At 45.0% G+C, this 24,740-nt stretch overlaps 1 protein-coding gene across 3 annotated transcripts; it reads right to left on the bottom strand.

Annotated features, from left to right (window-relative positions):
- Positions 1 to 1,487: 1,487 nt before the first annotated feature.
- Positions 1,488 to 24,268, bottom strand: LOC135398787 (protein bicaudal D-like). 3 transcript variants are annotated; one of them, XM_064630238.1, is made up of 13 exons: positions 23,911 to 24,268; positions 22,610 to 22,750; positions 20,966 to 21,190; positions 20,102 to 20,351; positions 12,746 to 12,853; positions 12,578 to 12,678; positions 10,837 to 10,998; positions 9,385 to 9,561; positions 9,208 to 9,306; positions 3,057 to 3,165; positions 2,918 to 2,995; positions 2,361 to 2,766; positions 1,488 to 1,744 (listed from the first exon to the last, which is right to left on the bottom strand). In XM_064630238.1, exons 1-13 carry the CDS (start codon positions 24,055 to 24,057, stop codon positions 1,582 to 1,584), a joined length of 2,166 nt encoding a protein of 721 aa, XP_064486308.1. In that variant the 5' UTR covers positions 24,058 to 24,268; the 3' UTR covers positions 1,488 to 1,581. The 3 variants fall into 3 exon arrangements, with proteins under 3 accessions (XP_064486308.1, XP_064486309.1, XP_064486307.1); XM_064630239.1 differs by lacking the exon at positions 2,918 to 2,995 and having other exon boundaries at positions 23,911 to 24,267; XM_064630237.1 differs by lacking the exons at positions 1,488 to 1,744; positions 2,361 to 2,766; positions 2,918 to 2,995; positions 3,057 to 3,165 and adding exons at positions 3,710 to 6,745; positions 6,848 to 6,974 and having other exon boundaries at positions 23,911 to 24,266.
- Between the last annotated feature and the right edge of the window lie 472 nt (positions 24,269 to 24,740).

Raw genomic sequence — 24,740 nt, 5'->3', positions numbered from 1 at the left:
ACCGTGCAGCAGCAGCAACAGTAGTAGTGATGGTTAAACCTTCTAGTAAGATGGTGGTGTTCAAAATGAAATGAGGTTAAACTCCAATATCTGGCATCTTCGGGCTGTGACACAGAAAGCCCGGGTAATTTGACACGCGTATCAAGTATTTTTCTTCTTTTTTTTGTAATCTTGGACTGTGTGTGCTTCAACACAAGGTAGTTTACAAGATGCGTAGATGAAATTCTTGCGCTTATATGTACTGAGCTCGAGGGGAGCGAAAAGTCCAAGATGACATGCAGCAGAGCCATCAGAAGGGTCACACGAAAAACCTGAGACAGGACGACACACACGATCTGGAGAGAGAGATTGATCCTGTGTGTGTTGTCTCTTTCTTCCCTGTCTTGGGTTTTTTTTGTGTGTGTTATCAACATCTACCAGCTCGCTCTTGTCCTGTTGCCATTCGAAGGGGTTACATGGGGGTTACAGTGGTTGCATGGCACGAAGTCACCAGTTGCAACACTAGTACTTGGAGAGGAGGAACTGCCCAAGGAAGAAGGGGCCAACCTCCTTGCAACCAAGATTTAAAGCTACATTTAGGTAGGCCAAAGAAACTGTTTTTTTTTTCTTTCTATTGTACAATCTTCAGGCCAGGGATTTTCACTCCCACACGCCCCTCATACAACGTTTCCCAATGTACTTTCAATATATATATAGGACAAAAATGTCCCAAAACCAGCAAAGGTTAGGGTGTTAGCCCTAGATGAAAATCCTGCGCAAATCCCTGCTTCTAGGCCGTGGCCATCATGCTCTGATGATGATAATAACAATAATTCGGGGCTTTACGTCGAGAGACAACTGCAGTCGCCGTCGTGCTCTGATTGTGTTGTGATGGTTAGGATGATAGCGGGAGAGGAATGAGGGTTCCCCCTAGTGGTACACATCCAGCTAATCTACATAGCACCCGCAATAATCTGGATACTTTTGTTATTGCTCACTACAGCTCCCATTTGCTCACTCAGTTTGCTCATTCATGCTCAACTCATTCGCCGCATTGAACATAAGTGAGCACGACTCCATTTCCACGATTTAATTGGAAAAGAGAAAAGGGAGAAAGATGTCGTAGCGAAATTTCCTGCTCTGGTTGTTGGTGAGTCGTGCACCTAAAGAACCAACTAATCACCAGTCGTTCTCCCCTCAGTACTTCTCGGTTTTGGTTTACGTTTAAGCTCGCGGTACACTTTTGGATATCTTCTTTCATGTTTCTCGTAGAATCCTTTTTTAATCCTACTTTCAATCAACTGTGGCACACAGATGCATAGACAGATGCAGACAGGACAGCAGGAAGGAGAGGAAAATGAGGGACGAGTTAGTATGTGTCCCGAGTCGACTCGAGGGCCGTCTGGAAGGTCTTTCGAAGACCCGAAGAAAGACCTGAGACAGTACAACCAGTTGTAAGATTCGATTGGGTTATAATATGAATAATTTCATTATATCCGTAATGTATCGTATCGCTGCGGTGTCACTATGGTGTACCACACTCTTAAATATCCGGAAGATATCGGTGTTCCCCTGAATTGAAATTGTGCGGCCTCGTTGAGCCTATGGTTGATGAGAGCCCCGTCCTCGGCCGCTCCGCCTTTGCAACAGTTCCTCCACCAAGGCTTCGAGCCTCAATTTTTCATGGATGGTGCCCTTTAGGAGCTCCGATGTTGTCTCGTGGCTACCCTCAGAGATTGCTAGGAGCCGCTGGCATTCGTCAAGCCTGCAAGAACGATCATTGGGGTGGTCAAGAAGGCACCCTTTCGCATCAACTATCCATATTTTCTGATGTCGAATACGCATTATACATTGTAAAAAATGTGTCCCGAGTTTTTTTTTTTCTTGGAGAGCCTTTCCTAAGGATGCCGTGCTACCTCTATAGTCTTCAGCATTGAACCACAAAAATTGTCAAAGGCATAGATCGTTCATGTAAGTGCCATGCTCAGTATGAAGAAAAAGCGACGACAGACAGCGGGCAGCAGCAGGGGTGACTGGCATGCCGACATCGACGGTGCAAAGCTTAAACATGAGCACGCCACTTCGTGCGCCCAATGTCCGTTGCGGAGGATGACACGTCCCTGACAGGATGGTGCAGCCATAAAACTATTTCAGGAGGGGTTCTGTGGGGGCTACACACACCGGGAGTATGACCCCACTTGGGGTTAGACCCCCCGCCACTGAAGTGTCTAACAAGTAACAGTATCGTGCAGTTGTCCTCTGCCAGATTCGAAGCCTTAAGGCCCGTAACATTTGTTGTTTTTGCCCGCGTTTAAATAACAAAAGTGCATAGGGAAACGGCACAAGACACACGCTTCGTGCAACAAACCCTCGAGACTGACCTGGTTGCATAGTCTTCGCATCGCGCTGCGCAGAGAGCCTGAAGCGAGGTCAACTCTTGGATCTCTTGCACAAGTTCGTGGTTCTCCCGATAAAGCCGCTGAATGGCACAGCCCAATACAGCCTTTTCCAAGTTGTTCCTTTCGATTGCATTCTGGAGTACGACCTCGGAGGTGCGCTGATTTGCACAGAGGAGCTGGCGGAGAGTGATGCTTTTTTCTTCAGCAAGTACCATATGTTCCAGAGCGGAGACGACCACACAGTTCAGGTGGATGGCTTGCTGTTGGAGTCTTTCTACGTAGCCCGTGCAGGGTGTTGGATCGACAACTACTTGGCGGAAGGCACAGCGGAAGTCCTCAGTCCGTAGACATTCATGGAGGGACTTTTGCACGTGGTAGTAGTCCAGTGCTACAATAATCGAACAAACAAATTTTGGGGGGGCTGCAAGGAATGGCATTACCTTAAGAGCATATCCCCGAGTTTGGGTTGCATCCAAGAATACAAGCGAGGCGCCGTACAGGGCAGAACTGGGGCTCGTATTGTCCCGTTTTGTACGTACGTTTGTTTCTCGTCCTGCATGACTCGCACGCAGTTACCATTAGGACCAATACTGAGAAATACAACTGGAACCAAGCTCCTGCGACGTTACACATTATAAATTTCCTAGTTGCCTAGAAGGAGATCATGATGGACTGTACCCTCAGCAGCAGCGTCGTATGCTCCACTTTCCAGGGCTGCGTCTCCCGTCAGAAGGCATGCTTGGTGGCACAGTAAAGCCAGCTCTTCAGACGCAGTCATCATGGCTTCCTAAGAGTTGTCATTCACGTATTTACCAGTAGTCCCACAAGCTTTATCACAGACGGCAATATTTTTAGACAGAGAAATACAAGTGAAGTTATGAAGCATGTCCAAGAATGGCACAAACATTTTCCATTGTGCAAAAGCCAGTCTGGGCACAAACAGAAAGGTGACACTAGCGCAAGACTCAAAGGTTTAATATCCAACAATCGCTAGGAAGCAAGCGAGCTAGTGACAAGAATATACCACTGTGAAAATCAGAAACAGGGGAATAGGGGCGCTGGTCCAACCTGGCTAATTTTCGCTTCATCAACGATTCCCACCAACTCAGAATGGCCCTGTTAACAGCATCTCGTGCCAAATCTCAAGTTGGTGGTTGGGAACAGGCATAGAAAACATCAAGAAATGACAGCGTGAAAAACTGTGTCTGAAACCCCAAAGAATAGTCGTCCTACGGCGCAGCAGTTTGCGAGATTGGATCCCTGGTGTCACCTGGACTGGACGCTGTGTGCACCATTACGGATACCCTGGAAAGATGTGTCGTACAAAATGCTTCTGTCACAACAAGCACCTTAGCTTTTATTTGGTACAAATACATACAAGTACTGGGAGAACCTTCGTTACAGGAAACTGCATTAGTTCTCTCTTTCCATGCGCATTTAAAAATGGCCCGCCAAGAGATCCAAGCAACACCGAGTGAATATTGCGAATAATTGTTTCTCAACTTTGGGGATGACAACTAACCAAAAGAAAAAGGAAAGGCACAGTTTAAATATTTAGGCACTTCCAACACTCACAAGCACTCACTTTGCTAATGGCGGCTGCAAGCAAAAAACAAATACGGTCCAGCTCGTTTATAGCAATCACCGTTACGATGACAACTTTTCAATAGTACGTTACTCAGACGGTTGTGTCTGTTTACAGACATACTCGAAGGTCTGTATCTCTGCTACATGTAATACATACGCCACCGTTTAGAAAGTCACAATTTTTATTATAAGACATGGGACTTCCACACGTAATTATTCGTACATTTCTTCTTTTTTTTCCTGCGTCTACAACGACGCCAGCACGATTCAGTTAATACATGGTAATTCGTGGTCTTACGTCGCGAGACAGCTAATGCTGTGTGCTAATATAGCATTTTGGTCAACAACACTGTTCAACCGTAATACACAAAATAAAAAACCAGCACCAGAAGGATTCGTAAGATGGCCACACGGTCACGTGCAATCGATACCTTCGAGGCTTTGGCATATTTCAAAATTTGTTACAACTAAGCCTTCACCCGTCTATCGGAAACGGTAACAGATAAATAACGGTGCAAACTGCAAGCTCCTGACAGGCGTGGAAATAAGAGACAGCATTAAGTACGCACGTAAATTCGTGTCAAATGTAAACAAATCCGTAAACAATGCATCACTGACGAGCCAAAGCAACTCTGCGGCTGCGGCGAAAATCTCCCGAAAATTGGCACTCCACGATATTCTGAGGCTGCAAAATATAGTGTCACGTGCAGCTGCGACATAAGTCACCTTCACAAGCCAGTCAGCATTGTGTCGCTTACATAATCTGCGCATAAATTCAACGCAGTTAGTGTGCGATGCACAATCGGGACAACCAGGCAAAATTAACGTAGGAATGTGCATTTGAGCTCCTAGCGCTATTATGTCACAAAAAAGTAGGACAGATAAAAAATTGCACGGGTGCGGTCGCAAAAAAGTCGACACTTTGGCCACCTTTGTCTGCAGTTTCGGCTGTTTGTCACTCAGCTAGATAGCCAACGTTGGACGGTACTGGCAGTACACCAGCGTCGCCACAGTATCACGCCTGGTATTCTCCGACACACTACGCACGCCAGTTGAAATGTTTCAGCAAAATTGTTCAGTTTCATAAAAGTGGGGCGGGGGTCCGTCGCTGGAGAGAAAAGGAATGTCTAGTCCATCTCTGCCGAAATGGGGAACTCTGCACGTGTATAGTGCTTGTCGGCTAACTCCTACACACTTGAGAACTCATGCTCAGAGAGACACTTGCGAGTAATAAATAGGTTAGTCAGACAGTACTACTATAGGGAACAGCAACATAAGTAGCTGTTTTAAAGCATATTCGTGCATCCACTATGCTTAACAATACTGTAAAACCCTTAGTATTTGTGCCCCCTCCCTTCCCCCTTTTCACTACCTTTAAAGGCACTCGGAAATTTCCAGCAAGTATTGATGCTTTGAAAACTGTGCTGGAATCGAGAAATTCATTTTCACAGTTGGTTGTATAACGGTTATTAATCAGCATTTGGACTACTTTGCAGACAACAGTATGCAATGCTACTTTAATCAAATAGCTGTACAGGTCGTTTCAAAACTGGCTTATCACCAGTCAAGCCACAAATTTTAGCATCCAGAATTTACCACCTTTGTGGCGCTGGATATGCGCTCTGCTCCGATTCGCGAGTGATTTTGGCCGCAAAATTGAAGGGTTTTACAGTATGCGGAAGTAAGGCAGGTAAAAAAACAAGCAGTTAAACTCGAGACAAGTAAAGAACAAGCACCGATCAAACATATTTAAAACTATATATAAATACATACATACTAAAACTGAACATTATGCCAAGTTATATTCTAGAAAAGAAAAAAAATCGGGACTCACTGTTGACAACTTTGTTGCAACTCTTTCCATTTGTAAACAGACAAGTTTGCATTATCCTGATTCGTGGCATAAATAAAGGCATAAAGAATCAGTCCTCATAACCATTTATATGTAGCTGCCTAGAAAACAAATCACGCAGTATATATATTCGAAAAACCGCCTCTGCTGAACCAGAACTAACGTTAATGTAGCTAATGTCCAAAAAAACCTAACGCTGTGTGGTGCGGGCTCCCCCGCTGGGATCCCCCACCCTGTCCCGTGGGACCCCTCCGTGGCCCCCTTCTCAGGTGGGACCTCTCCCGGTCCATCTCCAGGTCTTCCAATCGCTGGGTCAGGGCCAGCTTCTGCTGGATGGCCATACGCAGGAGAGAGTTCAGTGTCTTCCGCTCATCTTCTGCAGCCGTGAGCTGTCTCTGCTGCTCGTCCAGCCTGGCTACATACTCTTCGCACCGTGCAGCAAACATGGCGCGTAGAGATGCAAAGGTCGCTGCGTCTTCTTTGAGCAACTTCAGCTCGTGTCTGAGCTTGACCATGGTGTCGCTCACGACGGACTTTTCAGTTTCGTACTTTGACTTCAAGTTCGCAAGCGCGATCTCGGCGGTACGCTTGTTCGCTTTGAGCACGGCACGCAGCGTCGCTATCTGCTCGCGCTTCGTCGATAACAAAGATTTCAGCTTGATAACTTGCTCTTGCGGGTCTTCTTCACCCGTACCGTCGCCTGGAGTTCTAGAGCGACCCAGCGTAGTTTCGACGGCAGATCGAAGGTGACGGACTTGGTCGCGGAGAGTCTCCCCGAGAGTGGCGCACTGTGCGGGGTCGATGGAGGTGTTCCCACGTAGGAAAACTGCGCGGAAGTGATCCGTGCGTAGTCGTTCCCGGAGCGTGTCTAGGGCGGAAGAGTTGATCGTGGCTGGCTTGTTGTCGGGAGCTGGGACATTTGGAATGGCTGCGAAGGAAAAGGTTCATTATTTCGGAGATTATCAAAATCCTCCTAGTCCCCTTATGCAGTGAGGTCACAGACGAAAGGACTTGCCGGAATGCAACGTACCACTGTCCATCGAGCCGTTAGTTCCTGCAGCATGGTCCAGAACTACGCGACTCGGTGTTTCTCCGTTCACTGTACACACGTGGTGGTACAGTTGGGCCAGTTCATCCGATGCAGCCAGCAGCTCCTCCTAGATGAGCCATCAGCAGATATTTAACAGTTGGTGTTTGAACACGCATTATGGAGCTTTGAAGCCAACAGAGGGACGTGAAGCAGCTCAAGCTCTGTCAGTGCGGTGCAGGAGGATATAGGATGATGGGCAACGCATGCCAGGACGGAATGTAGTTTAGCAGCATCAGACACATGCATAACGCGCAACTTAGATACTATAAGCAAAGAAATGGTTGATCAAGCAGAGAAGTGTAAGAGCATAGGCAAGGAAAGTAAGCGTGCAGCACGCTGCAAAAATCACCACGGTGCACAAGGGAGGAAAATAGGGCTATGCGAATATTCGGAAGTTTCGAATATCAAATTGCACAGATCAGATATTCGATTTGGTCGTCCAATCGAATAGAGAGATTCGAAAAAACTTTGAATTTTCTCGCTTTCAGCACGCGCTGTGCTAACAACAGCGATAACGGCGCCACAGAGCGGCCTGCTCTTCACATCCGAATCCAAAACCATACGAAGATGCAAACTCTGGAAAGCCGCGACGGATATTACGCTTACATGCTCACGGACCGCACGTGTATGCGAATACACATGTGTGTACTGCTTTCCCTCAGTTTGTGCATATCGAATGCAGAAGGCAACGTCAAGTGGCACAGATAAAGTGCGCAGGAGTCTCATTTAAGGATTCTTCGAGCGACGCGATGATGCGTCAAAGTGCTTAACGTGCAGTTCTCCGTTAAAGGCTCCAACTGGAACTACTCCAGTACTGGCAAATCTCTTACTATGACATCCTGCACTCTTTCAACGTCTAGAAAGCTTAAAAGCCGTATCCTTCCATACCAACAAGCCAGGTTGCGAATGAACAAATCTTTTCAGTGTGCAGTAATGCTGTTACAAATCGCCGCACTGACCTGTCTCCGGAACGTGTCGAACAATTATACCCCGAACGCACTAAAGCAGGATCCACATTGCACACAATTGTGATTAGACAACGATTGTGATTGCCCACAGGTGTGCACAAAGTGAGTCTCGGCGACAGAGATCAACAGCGCAGACACTTGTTAGCCACTTGCGAATATGACTACTAAGGCCGCAGTAGTCATTTTTTCTGCCGCAGCAAACCCAAAATTCTGCGGCACCGTCTCGTAAAATTCTGCGATTTTCCGTGGCAAGCATTCCGCGGCATCAAACAGCTGCTTCAAATGGCAAACGCTTTATTTTCTTGGATAATGTGGGAACGAAAAACATTTTATAAAATTGTAGATTCGAGGCCAGGTTGTGGCTCGGCATTACACACACGTTATCTCGTGTCCTCCTCTCATAAAGAATGCTGTCTGTCGCCTGCAATCATTTTATACTCGCTGAAAGATCTTTCGGCATCTACAGAGTGTACAGGAGCTTTATAGGAAGATTATAGGAAGGAGCGTACAATACATGCCCTGTGAATCTTTAGGACGCCCTTTTTATTTCTGGGCTGTAGGCATTATTTAAGAGTCTTTAAAGGTAGACTCCCAAACATCAAATCAAAATCCCCCACTGCCACCGCTAAAGTGCACACGGTAGGGACGCCGCCCCTTCCTCTTGCGGAGTATGCACAATAAACTTGGGTTCACATTATTAAGCTAAACTACAATCTGTTTGCGTAGGTCCTGCAGCATGGGCAATTCCGTAAAGCAGGCTTCACCTCATGCAAGGATGCGTCAGGTGAAGCCCACTTTCAGGAGGCGTCCTTCATATTTTGCGAGTAGTCGGATATTCAGAAATCCCAACATTGGGTATTCGATTCGCGAATGAGATACTTGGAGTGATTGATATTCGATTTCGAATTCGAGAACTCTAACCTCCGCACACCCCTAAAAATAAGGCATTCTGTCAAATTCCGTGCCAAACGCTCCTAGCTCCACGACGCTGATCAGGATTGAGGGCTGATTCAGATTGTGTGCGACAGTTCATTCGGGGTTTTAGTGTATTTGCACGGAAGTAAGCAGTGCGAGATCTAAAGAGTGTCCCCGTGTACTACATTTTGTTCATTAAAGACCGATCAGCTTTCGTTCGTACCTGTTCCATTATTTGTATTCACTGGCTGTCTATATTCAATTCATATCCGATTCCAACTTCAAAATTACTATTCGCACCGCCCTAGTGAGGAAAGCGCAAGTAACAGGAGCGGTACAAAGGAAAAAAGAACTGGCACAAGTTTGCTTCAAAAGCAGTTGAGCAATATTTCGCAACCTGAAGGCTGTCTGGCTCACCTGCGCGGAACCCATGCGCTTCTGGCAGTCCTCGGTGAATGTTCCCACCAACACGAGGTCTTCCTTCAGGTCCGCAATTTCCTCCTCATAGGTCTTTATCTGCGGACAAATACAAGCACGTTACATTGTTGTTTCGTCGTTGTTGTTACATTCCCAAGAAGGAGATTACAAAACCACCTTGTTGATGAGGTTGGCGACTTGGTCACGCAGCCGGTCTACCTGTTCCTCAGCATCCTCAGTATCCTGAGCTTTGTTTAAGTCGTTCTGCAGTTCTTCGACGAGCCTCAGAGCCTTGAGATGGCGGTCTTCGTGCCGTAACAGCGACTCCTTCAGCTTCTGCAGGTCTCCCGTGTCCTGTACAGTGCGATACTTTGGGGTCAATGTACAATCGCCGTCCGATTTTTCGGACTCGGAGGGGATCGCGCAAAAGTCCGAAAAAACGAATTTCGCTTCAAAATAACCTTTACTAAGCTCTAGTAGGCTGGTAAAATTTGTCGATGCTTTCCTAACGCGCTTCCAGCTCTGCCTGATAACATCAGCTTCTATTTCCCGAAGCGACATTTCGTCAATGTACACTGTCAGAGGCACTGCCGTCATCAAGTCCGCAAGTCGGCTTCACCTAACGCATGCGTGCTTTAGGTGAAGCTCGCTTTACAGCGCTGTCGCGCGACTCGCGGGCGGACAGCACATGCTGGGCCGTTGGCCAAATACGATGACGCAAAAGCGTTACGACAGACCTCTTCTACTCAGAGGAATGGAAAATGAACGATCACCACTGCCTATTTTGTTGCCTCAATATTTTAGTTGGTTGATTTCTTTTGATACGAATTTCGGACGATACCAATACTTTCCGTCACCCCAAGAGAGAAATTCGCTGGTCGGGCAAACAGAGTCCGAAATATCGAGCGACGGGGCTGCACGGCGTCCGAAATTTTGAACGTTCTTATACATCAACTTTATGGGACCCGCGGCCGTTCCGCGAACGAGTCCGAATAATCGAGCATGTCCGAAAACTCGAGGTCCGAAAAATCGGTCGGCGACTGTATGACAATCATCATTGGGGCTTTTATAGCGCTAAAGCAACTCGGACTATGGTGCGTCAAGCAGCGTCGCTGAATAAATGAAGCACTCAAGCTGAGAGAAGCCAACGAACAACGTATGCATGAGGTTAAAACCTGCGTAGGCCTTGGAAAATGCCTGCAACTATTATTGATGCTCTAAAATAATGAATATCCCTTTAAAAAAAATACTGTTTCCCTTTATCTCCCACTTCTGGCATCACTGTCAAAATCGTTACATGCAGAGTCTCATTATCGTACCGGTCTCATACATAGTATGTTCCTGGATGCGATGGTTCCTTTAAGTAGGTTTAAACATTTTATTTGGCGGTGTGACTCACTGTGTGACTCACTGACAGTGTGACTCTGTGTGAATCTGAATATACTACATAATTCCACCAGCTCTAGCGAGCATTTTTTCTAACGACACCGCCATAAAAAATGCCTCTTTTCTTCCCTGTGTCGCTCAGCCATGACACTCGGCACAGAGCTTTCTTGTTACATATTGCGGCAGCATGCATAGGAACATGTTGACACATACGCAGGAATCAGTTACAGGAACGGAGCATACCCCACTTCCGTAATCCTCCTTGTGAAGATTTGCGAGGGCATTGACCTGCCGTCGAAGGCGGGCAAGGTTAGGCATCCGTCCTTCTGACGCACCGTTCGCTTCATCCAGCTGACGTAAGGCATCTTCCAGTTTCGATTCCACCTGACCTTTCTCTGTTTCCAGCTGCAAAAGTTGTCACATCAAGTGCTCTTATACCTCTGTCAGACGGGCACATATATGGCCTTAACGGTCACGGCCGTAAATGCATACTGTCATTAACTTCCTGCCAGACGGTCAGCAATAAGGCCTTTGCGACAAAACTGAGGTAGAAGGGCAACGGCGTTCCCGCAAGACCGTTCACGGCGTTCCATCGAAACTGCCCAAGCCTCGTCACCAAGCATACCATAAACAGGATTTAGCACATTTAATTCAATTCGAAATAAAATGCTTTTTACCCGACGTAATGTTGTCATCTTTTTTTTTTTCCGTCTTTTTCTGGCGTTTTTGCAATTTGCTTCACTTTTTATCCCACCTGTACAAGTGCAACGTTTGTAGTTACACCCTCGAACCACTGCACACGGCATCGCACCGTGTCGTCTGCATCCAAAAAGTCAGACGCCACTAAAAAAAATATACAAAGCACTTAAAAGCAAATATAGTTTGCTGTTGTATTTTGAAAATACGAACAAAACGTTGTTTTCGTGTACTTTCAGTAAGAAAAAGCGTGATTTCGCTACATTACATTCAACGTTCACAGACTTGTTTATCGACTTGGACATCATCGACAAAATGCCTTCACGGATACCGTCTGGCAGCTCCCCAGAGCTTAGGGCCGTATGTAACTTACGGCCATTCCTTAATGCCGTAACTTTAAGGGCCGTATATGTGCCCGTCTGACAGAGGTATTACAATGCTTTAAGAATGACAGTTTTGAAAACAGTCCAAATGCCGGGGATTGACATCTTTAATGGGTATATACACTACCGGAATGCTACGCACCCTTCATACATAAAAAGGGACCTGCAGCTTATGGTACGTTAATCTGACGATGAAACGGGAAACTTTTTCGTCGTTGTACTGTTGTTTGCCGGTGTATATACCCATTAAAGAATGACAGTTTGGGGTTTACCTTATGCTCAACATCGATACACGGTCAAAGCAAACTGAGTGACACTTTGATTAGAATGTATAGGGTGTGCTCTGGCTCAGTGTTGTACCCGCTAGCTAAACTAAGTAATGGAATAGGTACGAGACCATTGTTACAGCAAAGTACAGATACGTTCCAACTTTCCTTTGGTGAAACCGGACTCCTCCCAGGACTTGGCCTACCCATATTGAGATTGGTCTCAATCAGGCTAACTCCGAATTGGTCCAAGTTACTTTCTTTACTGCACTTCCGTGGAAACATATCTATTGACAGACTTGTTTGCTATCTATTGCCAGTGTGGTCCACTGATCAAAAGCTGATTGCACCTGGGTCTGTAGATAAAAAATAATGCTCAATTTTTACTCCCAAATTTGTAATGGGCGCTTAACCAGAAAAGGCAAACCCAGGTATGCCTTGTACTAGAGGCCCACACTATCTGCAGAACAGTAGTAGATTTGGATAAGTATGAACCATCATTGGCTGCACATTCACTCTGTATAATTTGTTACGCTTTCATCCAAGTTACGAGCTTTCAGAAAAACATACTTTTTGTATGTACATTCACTTTACAGTTCTTCTAAGTCAAACTGAACTTTTCCCGATAGCTTTACTTACCTGCTCAAGCTGCTTCTCGAGCTTCCTTATTTCAGTCACATGGAGCTCGCTGAGGAGGTCGTTCACAGTCGCTGGTCGACAGGTCGCTGGAACATCACCACCTTCAGTTAAAAATATTAGAAGCTTAATAACATTGGGCTTCAACTGCACATCGTGGAGCTTTCTCACGTCTCTCCGATGGCTGGTTGATGATGTCAGCTTCCAGTTGCTGCAACTCAGGAACGTCTGACTCGGAATAGTCCTCGTCAATGTGGTGTCCGTCTTCAGAGTGGGACTCTGTAAAAACATTAAACGTCAAACATAACATACAAATACCACGGAAGGGTAGAGTACCCCATGAGCTTTGACCCCATAATGTTAAGAGTAGTAGATTTTTTTATCACGTTAGGTGAAACACCACCCACACCGGGTGTTTCACTAACGTCCCCCGGCTGAATAATTGGTAAACAGGTGGAGCTATCAAACAGCTTTCTTTTTAGTCATCACTCCCGAGACTTCGGCCAAGAACTGAGCATCAAGAAACTCATTTGCGCGTGCTCAATATTTAAATAAAACAAACTTTACTCCGGACGTTTTTGGAACTTCCGTTTTACCGATTGGGACCTTCAGTGAAAAATATTCCAGGAAAAAAAAACTGCGTCAAAACTTAGTGATTTTTTTTTTATAGTAATTAGTTGGTTTCAGATTACATATTGCTTGCACGGAGTAGCGCACCAATGCGCTCTTTCGCTCAGCTGTCCGGCTGCCAAATACGTGTTCATCCGCCTGGTTCACACACAGGCGTGACATAGGATAAAAAAACGGACAGAAGAGACGCTTTGGTGCAGTCGTCGACATCGTGATAAGGGTACATTCTGAGCTGATTCCTTATATACACCCCGTGTATGAACTACGTGGATGAACACGTAATTTATAGCCGGATAGCAGGCCAAAAGATCGCGTTGGTACGCTGCTCCATGCAAGAGACATGTAGACCAAAACAAATTAATCACTAAAAAAATCACAGAGTGTCGACACATTTTTTTTTCTTTTCTGGAACATTTTTCGACGAAATCTCCGATCGGTAAAAAGGGGTTCCCAAAGCGTCCGAAGCAAAATTTAAAAGACGGGAGTTTTATCTAATTAATGAGAGTATGCAAATGAGCCGCTCGCTGCTCAGTCCTTGGCCGCTGTCTCAGAGATGCTCAATGAAAAGAAAGCTTTTTGATAGTGCCACCTGTTTACGTATTATTTGGATGCAGGACCTTCTCGCCCCGTATAGTTGAAATGTGATGCATCGTGACTAGGGCCCGGAATTTTAGGCATTTGCCTATAAACTCCTAAATGCCTTTTTATCGACTCTATTGCATTGTACCCTTTTTTAACGTTTTTAGATGCCATGACAGCTTTTTTTTTTTAGAGGTGCGAGTGCGCCTTTCAGTCTCATGCTGAGTGCTGCATTTTGCTTTTCGTTTCTGTGTGTTTGTGCCTTTTGTTTTTCTTCTTCTTCTTTTTTTTTGCATTTGGTTTCCTTCAGTACGATAAACGATGAAAGTCACTGAAAAGGTTAGCCAGCTGTAGGACTCGACGGCTTTGTGTGTATTCGTCCCTTCTATGTTGTTCCAGCTTCAGAACATCAGTTCTCTCGTGTTCCTTCAGTACCTTGGTTTGCTAGAAGGGGTTCATGTATATTTTATCAAAAGATTTGGCCTTTCTTTGCGTTTCGAGATCTTCGAGGGCGGAGAACGAATAGTAGCATCGAATATTGCATGGTTCTGGGCCGCCTCAGCAGAACAAGAAGTCAAAGCTTGTACGGTACTGTAGCCTTTTTTCCTGGATGGAGTGTACCAGCAGAGCCAAAAAGTGTACCAGATTAACGTGCCTATTTTATATTGCCTATTTTGCTATTTGCGAGGGCCTAATCGCCTGCCTGTTTCCACAGTTTTTAAGTGCCTAAATATCCGGGCCCTAATCATGATCGCAGCAACCTTGACTGCAACGACCCGCAGAGCTGCTGAGCCACCACTGGAGGAAGTCCCACGTGGAATGTGCCTTTTGCACCTGCTAGGGGAGTTTGGAACACTTGCCCACAGAGTACAGTACTACACCAATACGGAAGTACAGACTACCAAAATATATCGACCTTTTGAGAAACTGATACCACCGTTCCTGAGGTTCTAGGACTGCAGTCTTGATAGGGACCTTCTGCGTGATAATCTGTGAAATTACTCCATGCTGTCTAAGACGCCTACGGATAAGCTGTATTTTGCACCAATTATCTCTAGATATAGCATCATCTCCAACGTGTGCCTATCTAAGTTTAGCTCTACTCATTACAGCCACTACTTTCAACAGTCACCAATTCATTTTCTAGGTGGCTAGCAAAACTTTACATAATAAGCTTAGCTGGACTGCCGACCATCTGTGTGTAACAGATAGCTCACTATTCACTACTGTACTGTACTGTACACTAACTGCACATTCTACATGGCACAGGTAAAACTTCACATCAGTACACTCAATGGCAGAGGAATCATGTTCCACAAGTGGCTCAAACAACGCAGACTTATATTCTCAATAAAATACAAACAATGTAATATGTGGCATATATGGTAATATAGGCGCTGCAAAGCAGCCACAACATTGCCACAAGCAGGCTGAATACTATTCAGGGAATGCAGCAGCATTACACCCTGTTCTGAGCTGAGCAGAATAAGGAATACTGTGCAACATTACTCAGCTCAGAGCTTAACTCGGAGCAAGAGTAACAAAATATCACTGTATCAAAGTATGGCAGAAATGCATGACTCACTACTAGACCAAATACTATATAAAATCAAAACAAACATACAAGCAAACAGCAAAACATAAGATGTCAGTCAACAGCATCTTTCAGATGCATATTTTCGACCACGTTTGCCTGAAAAACAACAACAACAAAACAACAACAACAAAAAAAATACAACAATTTTTGTCTTATTCTCGGCATCGCGTGACCATGAACTTTAGGCAGTTCCTGACTAGCCATGACTCATTGCCGATGCAGCTATTATGTGTTGCTAGCACAGTAAGCCCTCAATCAGGGTGACCCCTTTAGTTCAAACTGCACTTAATTAGAAGGAACTGTCCCCTTCGAGGTCAATGTAACGGGATTGCACTGTATAAAATTTTTTAACAGGTGGTCGCCAGGTGGTGTTTAAAACACACCACCTTACGATTCCGGAGAGACTCATCCCTCCTTTTCAGAAATACGTTAATTTACATCACAGCTGCTATTCTATCATATCACTGTATTATCACAGACAAACCACTAAACAATACATGACGAAAACTCCAGAGACTGCGGGACTACAAAAATGACCCACAAGTCGGCACAAAGTGTCAGTTTTGTCATCTCGAGGTCTCAGGGGTCAGTAGTCGCTAGTCACATTCTAGTCACTAGCTCGCTTGCTTCCTCGCAATTCTTTCAAAATACTGAAGTACTCCTGCCTTGACTAGATGCATAGTAAGGGAATCTAACCATAGTCAGACTATCTATATGTGAAATTCCAGAGCAAAGTTAGGGCCCAAATATTGCGTCAAATATCGCGCATGACATTTTGCCTGCAATGCGCAGCCCTTTACAATGCCGGGAATGCTTCTTCCGTTTAATTCTTTGCTGAGCTAAATCCACTAGTGGTGTCAATGTCTTGGACTGCGTGGATGATGATGATGATGATGATGACGCCAGCGATTCGACATTCAGCGGCGGAGACGCAGTGGACTGCTCTGACGACGCTGATGACGCTCGAGGTTTGCATAGATAGTTCCCTATCACACTTCCTTCTTTACTACTGGTCCCTCCTTCATATTCAGGAAGATAACATGCTGAAAGCCTGCCATCAAGATAGTCTGCACTGTCTTCGGTCATGCTGGCTTCAGAATTATCTGAAGTGTTACGCTTCAAAGAGTGTCCACAAGAGCTCAAGTCACGTCCAACATCAGCAGAAGTATCACATGCACCAAAATCACCAGGTATTCCACACCTGACACCACTTACAACATTCTCGTGTACCTCATGCAAGCATAGACGCTCAAAACCCCATTGAATGTTGCCTGATGCTGTTTCGCATCCATCACCGGATGATGCTTTGTCAACGAAATGCAACCCCGTGGAAGACAGTGGCACGAAGAACCGTTGCGTTGTGGGGGGTTCCTCGCTATTCCATGGGATCGGGTCAGCAAAGCTATTCGATGTTTCCGTCTGCACGTGTCGAGATACATAAGTGTGTCCATTTCCCTGCAGCTGCAGGGATGATGAGCAATGCGGACAGCGAAGCGCAGTGTGGCTATAGAAAGTTTCACCTTCACCCGAGTGATGATACATGCAACTTCGTGGGGTCCGTGGGCATGCTGTAGCAAAAGAGGAACTCCATAGAGAGTTGAACTCTGTATCTTTACAAGTACCACTGAGTACTACAATACGCTGCAGGTCCCAATTATGACCTTCAAGGTAACCCATCAGGGACGTAGGTCCCCATACCTCACTTAACACAGGACAAAGGTTTCTGAAACAAAAAAATAGCTTTCTTCTGGACAGCACTTTTTAGGTCTTACAAATAAAACGAGACACAATTTAGTTTGAAACCCAACACAATTTGGGAACCTGGTTCAAGCTTGTGCCTAAACCTCATTGGATTGAACATTGCATCAAAGTTCACATGGAATTTTCGTAACCAACTAATTATACCATGTATTATGCAATAGCAAATGTTCCATTGTACAGCTGTAGGCACACAGTGTGCTAGAATTGAATGTGCACAAAAAAAAAAAAAGGAAAAAAGGCACTTCAGAAAAAGTATGGCATTCCATATTGAAACCCAAAGGTGGTGTCATCTCAACTCTACCCGGCTCTCATACTCTCATGCCCGACTCTCATACCCAGCTGTTGCCTGCATTATCATCTTTGGCATAGTACTTGTTTACACAGGATTAGATCATTTTTAAACGAATGTACAATGAAGAATGGAACTTCAGACCTCACCCTCAACAAAGCATGTGACCACCAGAGTGCATCAATTCTATTTTCTCCTTAATATTTTCAGAGGCTCATCGCAGTATTTGCAATTATTTGGTGCTTTCAGTGAATCTAATGAGAAAAATGTGAGAATGCAACTTGATTTTGTGGTTTTACACTGTATTGCACAAAGTAATACACGCACGTGTAATGGCTGGTCTTTCTTTTGAAGGTTTGGCAATGACGGGGGCAGCCATTACACAAAGGAAAATGCCCGCGTGCATTTTTTCCCACGGTTGTCTTTACAAAGTAGAGCCACTCACATGAACTGACAGAAAAGAAAGAAGAGCATTTATTGCCTTCATGGGCAGGCAAAGACTTTATGCTCGGGACATCTGGCAGAAGTACAATCCCCCACTGATTTTTCGGACTTCTAGTAGCCACGGAATCAGTCCAAATTTTTTGTGAATGGGATAAATCCACTTCATTTCGAACATTCCAAGTTACTTAACCCATTCGCTTCCGAAGATGGGCGATGCAGGGGCCTCCTTGAAAGGAGCCGAAGCGGAAGAAGTCGTCAGCGATTCACCAGAAACTGCAGAAAAGCGTTTTGTTTCGAAAGCACGCCAACAGACTGCGACACTGTCAGTGCTGCTCCTCGTTTGGTTAGTCCTTTTAACGCTAGGTGGCAGTGGCAAACCAGTATTCTGCTGGCGATTTACGCGGGAAATGTTCTCTGAATTTGAGCGTGGTGGAGCAGAAGTCTTACCAGCAATGAAATAGTGGAGCGATTATTCAAAAGCGACGACGGTGAGGATTGTGATGACCTAGAATTTACCACAGATGATGATCAACTGAAGGATAGCGATGCAGATAGAGAGAGAGTGAGGCGTCGGATCCGGCGCGTCTACTGACTTTTCAGCTGTGTCTGCGCCGCGGACCTCTAAGGCATCATGCTAATGATAATGATAATAATAACAACTTTATTTTTGTTTAGGTGCCCAAAAACAACCATTAGGGTCTCCTTGTTGGTGCACCACAAAATATTATACATGTTTAATTAGGCTATGAGAAACACAGACTTTCAAATAGACAAAATGGCAACAAAGTTAACAGTGAAACATCGAAGTTAAGCAGAAACAATGGCACTAATACTTGTAAGAAATTACTGAGAAGAAGCGAAAATGTCAATGTCATAATGATGAGGATGAATGGATGAATCTTAAGTGGGAAAATGACGACAGTATCGAAATGGTTAAGTGCATCACGTTACAGTTTGAGGAGCAAAAATAAAGCAAAAATTATTCGCCTCCATTTTTTGTATTTTTGTTATTAAGCTATTCTTTTCCCGCTATACCTGTCAACTATACCGCTATACCTGTGACGTCAAGCACGGAATGGTGTGCATGAAGGGGTGCGGAAACTGTGGAAGCAAAGGGGTTAAAAAAGGAATCTAGACGTGTTGCGGCAAATTTCAGAGAGTGCATCATCAGTATGGTCACCACGTCAAGGATTGCCACCGTGGATGGGGGTGCATCAACGAATCATCGACGTCCTCACTTCAAGCTGAGGTCGGCATTTGAGTATTTCCGATACTCAAAGATGCTCATAGTTGAGCGTTTGGGTTTGGTCATGCGCAAATAAGCTCCGCCTGCCGCATGCATCATGTGAGGAGTGGCTAATAGCCTTCGTGCCTTTGTGTCATAAAAGCAGTACGAAATATCGGGCACGGGAGTACATTTTTGTCACATTTCTGGCGCTTGGGAATTGGCAAGTCCCAAAAACCATGCAGGTTTGGAGCGAGATGAGTACAAATAATCGAGCCTGTCTTCCCAGGACTGGTTCAAATCATAGGACGCAGAAATATACATTGGTTCTTTTTTTAGTCCAAATTATCGGTCTACGACTGTAGTTGTACGAATGTTCGGGAACTCTTGTTCCAAAAAAAAAAAAAAAAGCATCAGACCCGCTTAAAATCACACGTGCAGCTCATACACACGGGAAATGGTTTTAATGACATCTCCTTCAAAGTTAGAGGTGTGACCATGACACGTCTTTTTGCCTGTAGTACTTTTAAAGGTTTGGGAGAGTTTGTCACTGTCATTATTACTGACCGTGAAAAATGGTGCATACAAAATTATGTTTAGGACAGTCATTTAGGACAGTAGCTTCGATATTACACTTTCAATACACCAGGTGGCAGCAGTTCCATTGTTGCCCGCTACCATCCAAATACCTTTGCCTTCAGGTCGACAACACTGTTCTCTGCACAGTTGGCACAGTTCACTGCCTACTAGAATACTCAGACATGTCGCCAGTAATGTACATGTTTTTGCGCATAATAATTAACATTAATTTAACATTAACATTAATTAATAATTAACATTAATAACATTATTATGAATTAACATTTAATTAACATTAATAATTAACATAATAATTAATGAAACATAAGCGTAAAATGTTGCTACGGGTAGACCCAACGCAGGCTATTTGGTAACATTAGTACTCAGTGATATGGCAAAAAAGTGAAAACTTGTCCCACTTACGGTCGAGGTGGAACGCTGTAAAAGACAGCCCACTCAGATGTAGTACAGGAGACTCTGAAGTCAGCCGCTGATCGAGTTCTTTGCGGAGGGCATACTTCTGCTCCCTTTCCGACTGAAACGCTTCGAGGGCTTCTTCGAGCTTTTTTTCCGTAATTTCTCTGAGCGCCTCAGCATCGTACAGCTGGCTCTTCAAGTAGGATACCTCTTCGGAGAGTTGGCAGACCTCGTGCTTTGCTCCCTCAAATTCGACCTGGAATATGCGCGAGGCTCCAATAATGATTGACGAATTAACCGATTTAATCTAATTGGAATCATATTAGTAAATCAGAATCCGACTGCTAGGCACCTGACAGTTATCTCTCTCCAAGATGGAGGTTCCTGTCTAGTACCCAATTATAAGTAACCTAGACATAATCAGTCATAATTAGGCCCTTGGGGGTTTCAGGTTTTACATTGTTTCGGAAATTGGGTTTTATTTCGGGAGCCGTAAAACGGGATAAAATTGGGCAATATTGTGTGGAAATGCACATTTTTGATAATGTGATTAAAAAAAAAAAAAAAAGCGCTTCTCGCTTTTTAGATAAACGCAAGATGTTGTGGCGGAAACATCTCCCTGTGTTTGAGAAATAAGTGCAGGGACATGAACTAGGGGAACTCGGGAAAATATGAAAAAGCAGACGAGACGGGATCCTTGATATTTTTCGGTGCACATCATATATACTGCATATCACTCTAACTTGCGCTCGTTCCACGATTACTATTACTAAGTTGGAAAGTTCGTAAGTCAGTGACATTCTGGTACGTTGATATCTTAACGCAAAATGTAAGACAAACGACTGAGATAGTAAAATAAAAGAGGCCCACCTGGGAACCCTGCAAGGATGCCACATCCTTCTGCAGGGAGACATTCTGCTCCTCCAGGTCATTAATTTCAACCAGGAGTCTCTGCTCCCTTTGCTTGGCTTCTCTTAAGTCTGACCGAAGGTTCCTCCTTTCCAGCTCTAAGGCGCTCCGAAGACGAACGAGCTCCTCCAGCTCCAAGGCTTGGCGTTCTTTTTCGTCCTTGAGCCGGAACTCTTCCTGGTGAGACTGCAACAATAAGCGTAATTCTTGTCTCACTTCTGGAACTGAGGAATGCAGCCCAGTGTTGTAGGACTTGGAGTAACAAAAGATAATGAAAGGCCACTGAACAGCCAAAGTGCAAAGTTGGGGTAGTTGGTGTAACATTACCAGTTTAGGCAAATCTGTTTCTGTTGTGCGTTGCCTCCTTTGTCCATCGTCCCCTTGGCAGCCTAAACTAGTAACACTAAAACAGCTCGCTCCATCAAAGAACCTATCCAATACGGGTATCCACGCGGCCTTGAAGGTTTATGAAAAATTAGCTCAGATCCGTCCGCTCGAATATTCGCTCATGGTCACATCCGAGGCAGTTCGTTTCACTCTGGAGTCTGGAGGGTGAGCTCACCAGCTAATTCCCACAATTCTCAGCTAGAAGACGGCGGCTACTTTCAAATTTCGATATGGTTTTCGTGTAGACCTAATCAGATTCTTGAATTAGTCGAAAGACTCCGAGTCTGAAAAGTCTGAGAATGTTAATGGAATTATGTCCCTTCCGAGAGCTGCGACCACAGCTCTGTCTGCTCCTGCCTGCCCGTCGTCTTCAATAACAAATCACGCACATAGCAATCTGCCATGTGCACAGCAGACGTACAATCTTTAAGCACGTGAAGCACATTTTTCTAGTATCATGCAGCCGATGTGACGAGGTTTAGGCACCCGTGTGATGAAAAAAATCTCAGTCCAACGAGAAGAACTGCAGTGTGGAGTTCAGCCGGCACTGGCCATTGCACTCTGCGCAGTTTTTTAAAACCCCCGAGACTAGGGAACATGAAAGGACAGACACAACACGAAGTCTCAAACACAGCTGAAAATTTTACTTCACATACAAGAATTATATACAACCATAACCATCTTGTATGTGAATTAAAATTTTCAGCTGTGTTTGAGACTTCGTGTTGTGTCTGTCCTTTCGTGTTCCCTAGTCTCGGGGATTTTACATTATGCATCATCTTCACCAGCTCGCTTGCTTCCTAGCCATTTTTTCAAAGTGGTTAGTTTTGGCCTGGCTGAAGCGGTCAGATCACATATCAAATTTATGATGGCAAATGAGAGCTCATCTTACCTCAATGACAGGGTTTGTTGGACCTGCCACTTCACACACTTTTCATGGCGTACTCATAAATTTAATTCTGATAAGGCGCCACTCAGCAAAAGCATGTTTGCACGATCGGTCCCAGTAGACCCGACGGATAAATTCAGAGATGTTTAGAAAGGCACTAGCGATATTGGTGTCGAAAACTCTATAAAAATCACTCCAGACATTCGGACACTGGGTAAATATTAGCACTGGCTCCATGGACAGGTCAGAAATGCACCAGTGCCACATTCCAGTAAGTCCCGAGTAAGTGTCCGAGCAAGTGTGACAGCACCGTTAACAGGTGATCCTACCTGCCGTAGTTTGTATTCGAGGCTTTGTAGTTTCGATGTCAGGGAGGCTTCCTTTGTTTCCTTCTCTTCTAGCAGACTTTCCTCCTGCTCTACCCCAGTGCTCATAGACACCTTCTGGCTCAGACGTGCCTTTGCTAATTCCTGCAACAGACACCGCAATTATTCAACTGGCAGGGTACCGGTAGTCCTCAAAACATGCGACGTCCAGAAAACTGAACGCACAGGTCAGGACAAAAGTTTATGGAACACACGAGCGGTGTATTTCCTCCGCTCGAAACGTGGTTTGAATTGGTGTCGCTGCCGGCGCACTCCACCACACCTCTGAATGTGTGAACAAGCCCGCTTCCGCTTGCCGCTAGGGTGTCGCACCGAGGGGAAAATACACCGCTTGCGTGTTCCGTAAACTTTTGTTGGGACCTGTACTTTGAAGGAGACTTATTTTGAGATTAGAGTCTCATATGGCTGTAAGTTACGTGTTGATGCAGCAGATATTCAGAGTTCGGTGATACAAGCACACACTGTTGGAGCTCGCTAGCCATCACCACGGTGTGTGACCAAGATACAGGTAATTGAGGACTGTTTTGAGATATGATGAATCGTTATCAGCTAGTAATCTCGAATTGGTTGCTTGACAGGTCAGGAAGTGGAAGCTACTGGCAGTGACATCGCGGCAAAGAAAGTGCTGGTTATAAGACACAATGAAAATCATTTTTTTTTTAATGGAAATATTCTGCATGGTGATTCTGAGCCTTGTAGGAAAGCTTCTGACAGCTTTGGTTCGCGTCAGATAGTCAGTTTAAAGGTTTCTGGACAAATTTTGGCACTTGTAATTAAATTAAACGCAACATATCGAGGTGCAGAATCACATTAATCCAATCATTTTAATGCTCGTCCCAAACATGATACACGAAGCCTGTGTTTAAGCCGCGAGAAGGATGACACCAAGTAAACTAGCCTGTTGTACGTGTGCTATGCAAGTGCCTGAAGCTATGCTTTCATCGTGACAAAGTCTCTTCTATCTTCACTTTTGTGAGATATGATCGAGTTTGTGAGATAAGACCAATAAGACACAGAAAAACAGTAGGAAATAAACCGTGTCTCCATGCCAGAATCCAAATTCGAACGTGGCGAAAAACAACAACAACAACAAAATTGAGAAAGCTAATGGACTAAGATAATTTTCCCGTAATAAATGAATGCTGAGGACAAATACGCGCCTGCCAGAGCGGAATTTTGGATTAAATGCCTCGAAGAATTACCCAAGTGGTGCTCGTTCCTACCCGCCCAGTTGCATGCATTACCTCTCTAAGGACGTTTAGTTCGTGGCTCTGAGCTTCAATCAAGGCTTCCTGCTCGTAGCATTGTGCTTGCAGCTTTGTGTGCTCTGATTCAAGTGTTTGAACCAGAACACATTGGTCTGAACGCAGAAGTTGGTCATCGACTTCCATCTTCTGTCAAAGTGATTTTGCACAAACGGTTATTGTATCATCTCAATAGATAAAAAATTACAGTACGTAACAACGTTGCAATTGGTTCTAAGGAAAGGATCGGAACTTGTCAAGTATATTTACAGCCAATATTTACAGCCAAGTACTAACTGAGGAATACAGCAAGTTGCAAATTCGCTTCACAAGGTTGGTAGCAGCCGTTCGCTTTTACGCTAACGCTTTTGGATAGATCGTGGAGCCCCCTGGTAGGCTTCTTCGTGGCAGCATTTGTTCGCATATTTGTTTCCGCAAAGCCGAAGCTGAAGGCGTGAGATGCAGCCGCGATAAGAGTGGGGACTGCAGTTCTCTGCCAGAATTACTACTACAAAAGAACGTCGTATCCTACACTATCTCACATAGGCGCCGACTGCGGGGGGCTTGAGGGCCTGAGCCCACCCCCGGAACTTTCCCAGTGGGGACCAGACAGGCGAAATGAGGGGCGGATCCTAGATTTTTCTGAGAGGGGAGGTCTAGCCTTGGCCAGCACGGTATACGCTATCTAGGTCAGTGTGAAGACAGAAATTGAGGAGGGGGTTCGATTGATTATCCAGTTCGTGAATTATTTAGCCCGGGGATTTGCGCCAACGGCAGGCCCTTGAGCGTCTTAATTCATCACGCCGGAACACGAACTGCGCTTGGTCTAC

The sequence above is a fragment of the Ornithodoros turicata genome, chromosome 6, assembly GCF_037126465.1.
Source record: "Ornithodoros turicata isolate Travis chromosome 6, ASM3712646v1, whole genome shotgun sequence".
In the NCBI taxonomy this organism is placed as follows: Eukaryota; Metazoa; Arthropoda; class Arachnida; order Ixodida; family Argasidae; genus Ornithodoros; species Ornithodoros turicata.
The sequence above is the reverse complement of the archived record's forward strand: the minus strand, read 5'-3'. Positions and strand labels throughout refer to the sequence as shown.

Coding starts and splice junctions, on each gene's coding strand:
- LOC135398787 (XM_064630237.1), bottom strand. CDS start 24,057: ATGGAAGTCGATGACCAACTTCTGCGTTCAGACCAATGTGTTCTGGTT. Junction 12,854..20,101: donor TACAGCGTTCCACCTCGACC/GTAAGTGGGACA, acceptor ATGTTTTTACAG/AGTCCCACTCTGAAGACGGA. Junction 6,746..6,847: donor TAACGGCTCGATGGACAGTG/GTACGTTGCATT, acceptor TTTCCTTCGCAG/CCATTCCAAATGTCCCAGCT.